Below are 4,064 nucleotides of genomic sequence, written 5' to 3' on the forward strand. Positions count from 1 at the left end.
TCATTGTAAAGTTTGGAGATACAGGCACCTTTATGTTTGTAAGCGTGGTGCTATATGAAGAGTGGTCTTTGTTCATTATCAAGTAGGTGGACCCTGGCAGAGCAAAAGATGCAGAGGGTCGTGTTGTGTAACACAGCTACGTTTGCATGAATGAAAGGGTCAATGTATAATTACTTTATGGATCATCTAGGAACAGGCATGTATTGCTAGCTAACGGTCACTTTTATCCAGTCATCATTGTTGCGAGATCCACTGAATGGGAACGGTGCCCCTGCTCTAGACATTCATTTCCATGATTAAAGTAGGTTGATCCGAGCTGATTTGACTGAGCTGCGGTCAAAGAGAGATTACATCACTCTGGACATCAAGCACGCTCGATGTAGCTCAACCGATGTAATCTTGTGTGAGCGTAACTCAACCAAATCAGCTCGGATCAACCTACTTTAATCATGGAAATGAATGTCTGGAGCAGGAGAATCGTCCACCTACAATAGAATGCACAAAAGTTGGGAATGCACAAAAGTGGCTATTAGCTGCCAATGTATGACATCAAAGTGAGGGTTGCGTACCTATCATGCATCGTCCCTGAAGTCCTGACTTTTTAGCTGAGTTACCCAAAGAGGTCCTTCTGCATCTTTGGCTCTCCAGGGTCTAGCTACTTGGCAATGGACAAAGACCACTTCTCATATGGCATCACGCTTACAAACATAAAGGTGCCTGTATCTCCGAACTTTACAATGAGACGTGGGGTTTTTATTAGAGCAATGGGCTCGGCTTGGCCAACTGCACCTTGGGTGCAAGTTTCAAGTTCATCGTGGCCAATCCCAGATTTCGCAATGTCGCCACCAGCCAAACTGGATCCAGGGGTCGACCTCTTGAATATTTTTTGGGCTGTTTGCGACATTGAACGTGAAACTTTCACACAAGGTGCTGTTGGCCAAGCCGAGCACATTGCTCTAATAAAAACCCCACGTTTGATTGTAAAGTTTGGAGATACAGGCGTCTTTATGTTTTACCTATGCTGTAAGCGTGATGGAGTTGCTTTTTCCTAGTGGATGGTGTCGGCTGCATTAACGGAAAGATGAAGAGTTGAGTGAATCCGCACGTGGTGGTTACACAGACACGTCCTTGACAGGTTGCTACACAAATGGATGATGATGATGATGATGATGATGATTGCCTTTTGTGAAGGTACGTAAGTAAACAGCATCCAATAATGAAGGTGTGTCAAGGTATGCATCACATTTGCATGTAGAAGAAAGTCGAGCTGCATAAACCAATTTGTATATGTAAAAAGATACATATACATATTGAATGAGTCACTCATCCTGAAACTCAATGGAGAGATCTCTTCACTTTTTCTCTTCTCAAGCTCATCCCACTTCCCACTCCTCCTTATTGTATCACAAAAGCCATGTACTTCTTGCATGACCGATAATCGGACCACCTTTATTATTCCATCTTCGAAGCAATAGTATGTAATCCACAAGCTAGCAACCTCCAACAAGCGTGTAATAAATAAACAATGCTTTATTTCATCTAGCTATCTTGCTATGTGCTGTACATTGCCACCACCATCGTCATAGTCGTCCTCCGTCATCATTCGTATTCGTACTCGTCACCAGTCGTCAATCTCATCCGTCACACCAACATCCAAAAATACACAAGTTGAAAAGAATGGGATCTTGCAGGCTTCCTTTTGAATCTCGTTGTCGTCACCATTGTCATTGTTGTAGATGGGGTGATCATCGTAATCGTCATTGTTGTGAATGTGGTAATCAACGTAATCGTCGTCTCTACAAATAAGAAAGCGGGTGAGTTAGACCATCTGGTACCGGAATGATGACGATTTGGTATACCGTTAGGCGATCCTCTCCAAGGAAGAAAGCAAATCAGAAGGAATTCACAAACCAAATCACCACCATACGAGCAACGTTGGACGATCCCTTGTTCTTGAGAAGGCACTGCACGAATCACGCAAGGCCAGTTCGATCCATGGCAAGGAAGGACATCACTTACGTAGAGTCCAGGCTCATAGCTGTCCTCATTCATCCTCTCCAAAGAAAGAATGATCCCCAATCCTTCCAATCATTTCCCGCCTCATGAAAAGAAATCCTCAAGGGAAAGAACGAGCCTATCGCGAGAAGAGCGTATTGGTTCAACACATTCACAAGCTGTTGCAAATCCCCTTTTACCTCAACACGGTGACCATGCTCTTCCAAAAATCCATCGTCATCGACCACTTGATACAGGCTGGGAGTCGAACCCAAAGAGATGATGATGCCCAAGTTGCATTGCCTGACCAAAGAAACCTATTCAATTCATCATTAGCACACACACAATAAACACCCTTTTCATTGTTTGTTTCATTGTATTTGCCTTTTCCATATACACAAAGACCCGTTGTTGTTGGTTACTGGAAACCGAAAACCATGGTGTAGTGTTGTTGAGCTGAAACAAAAAGCCAAACCAGCCAACGTCTTGAGACCAAACTTGTCCCCTATATAAGCTAACACGTCAATGGAACCAGTTCGGCTGCAACATTGGACTCTGAATGTACCTGTTGACACCAAGCGTAGAGCGGGAATAGCAACGAGCAAAGGAAGCAACAATATCGCCATGACAACGACCAACCACCAACCACGCTCGTTCCTCAGCACTTGGACACACTCACTCTCCCTGACAATGCATGTTCAGAACTACATTAATACGTCACAACCAACAAGAGCACTCTTTTATAATACATTACCTTGATCGGGATGTGGTGTTTGGAATAAAAGTAGACAAGGGAGAAAGAGAAGAGAAGCGTTGTCTCAAGTCGTGGAGCTGCTGTCCCCCAAGTTTAAATCCCCCCTACTGCTATTGCACTGAGGCCACTCAATGACCCCACACACACCATCCACCCATCATGATCATCAACCTCACGATAGACAATAGGTGCACGTAAATAAAAGAAATGATGATCCTCACGTATAGCACGAGGGTGTGTGCCATTTTACATTTTACATGATAATGATGATCCAACAACAGCCATTACTAGCAGGATTTGTCGGTTGCGTTCAGTGATACCTTACTCCCAAGGTTAGCTCGAATCAAGAAAGTTGAATGATGGAGATAATGAGCTGGAGCAGGACATCGTTCATATGCATTGTATTGGACAACAATGGTGAATGGGAGGATTGGGTTATTGGCTGGCAGTTTACAAATAACTTTGCAAAATGATTTTTGTGAAATTGGATGATGTTTTGTGTTTGAGCGTAACTCAACCAAATCCCCTCGGATCAAGAAAGTTGAAGGATGGAAATGATGGGCTGGAGCAGGAGAATCGTTCGTATGCATTGGAATGAACCAAAGTCGAAAGTGGGATGAAATGGCTGTTATGTTATTATATCCTTATCATGGCCTTTAATGCATACTATAGCCGAAGTGAACACACAACAACAGTATCTTGGAAACACAGCATTGGCCTATTACAGCAGAGTGCACACCCTCTAGGATCCAACTCCGTTCTCAATTTAAGCAATACGTAGCTTGAAGGCAGAATAAACGAATACAATTGTTTTCTTTTATTGAAAGCTATCTGCTGCTAGTGTGTGGACTATTCAATCGGATGGAAACATGTGATAAGCTATGTATGCAATTGGTGCTGATGGCTTTTCCTCGGCATCATCTACAGCTTGATCATCCTCGATACGTTCGTACACAACTTGATATTCACAATTGGCATCCTTCTCCTTTCTCCAAATCAAACGTCCATGTGTATTGCTGAAAAGATGCTTGACAACTTCAAGGTCACTTGCTCGCCGTTCAGGTGCTTGAGGAAGCGCTGCAACTCGATGTAGATATGTAATCACCTTCTTGGGCCGTATCATACTAAAATCTTGTTGCTCCTCATTGTAAGCTGGTATGTGATGATGATGATGTTGTTGGATGGCAAGCAATAATTCACGTAAATCGCCGACATCGTACTTGAGCGTTGATCCAAGATCATATATGTAGATGATTTGCAGGATAATTTCAGCTGTCCCTTGTTCTCGTCGCCATTGTACCTGGAAGCCATTGGC

General features: G+C 43.4%; 1 protein-coding gene across 1 annotated transcript; it reads right to left on the bottom strand.

The window, feature by feature from the left end:
• Window positions 1–3,602: 3,602 nt before the first annotated feature.
• On the bottom strand, window positions 3,603–4,064 carry O0I10_013179 (uncharacterized protein; the record flags this gene model as incomplete). Its single annotated transcript, XM_058492993.1, has 1 exon — window positions 3,603–4,064. A coding segment is annotated over one exon (462 nt), but the record flags the coding sequence as incomplete, so codon positions are not given.

This window comes from Lichtheimia ornata (assembly GCF_029851405.1).
Source record: "Lichtheimia ornata isolate CBS 291.66 chromosome Unknown scaffold00294, whole genome shotgun sequence".
Classification (NCBI taxonomy): Eukaryota; Fungi; Mucoromycota; class Mucoromycetes; order Mucorales; family Lichtheimiaceae; genus Lichtheimia; species Lichtheimia ornata.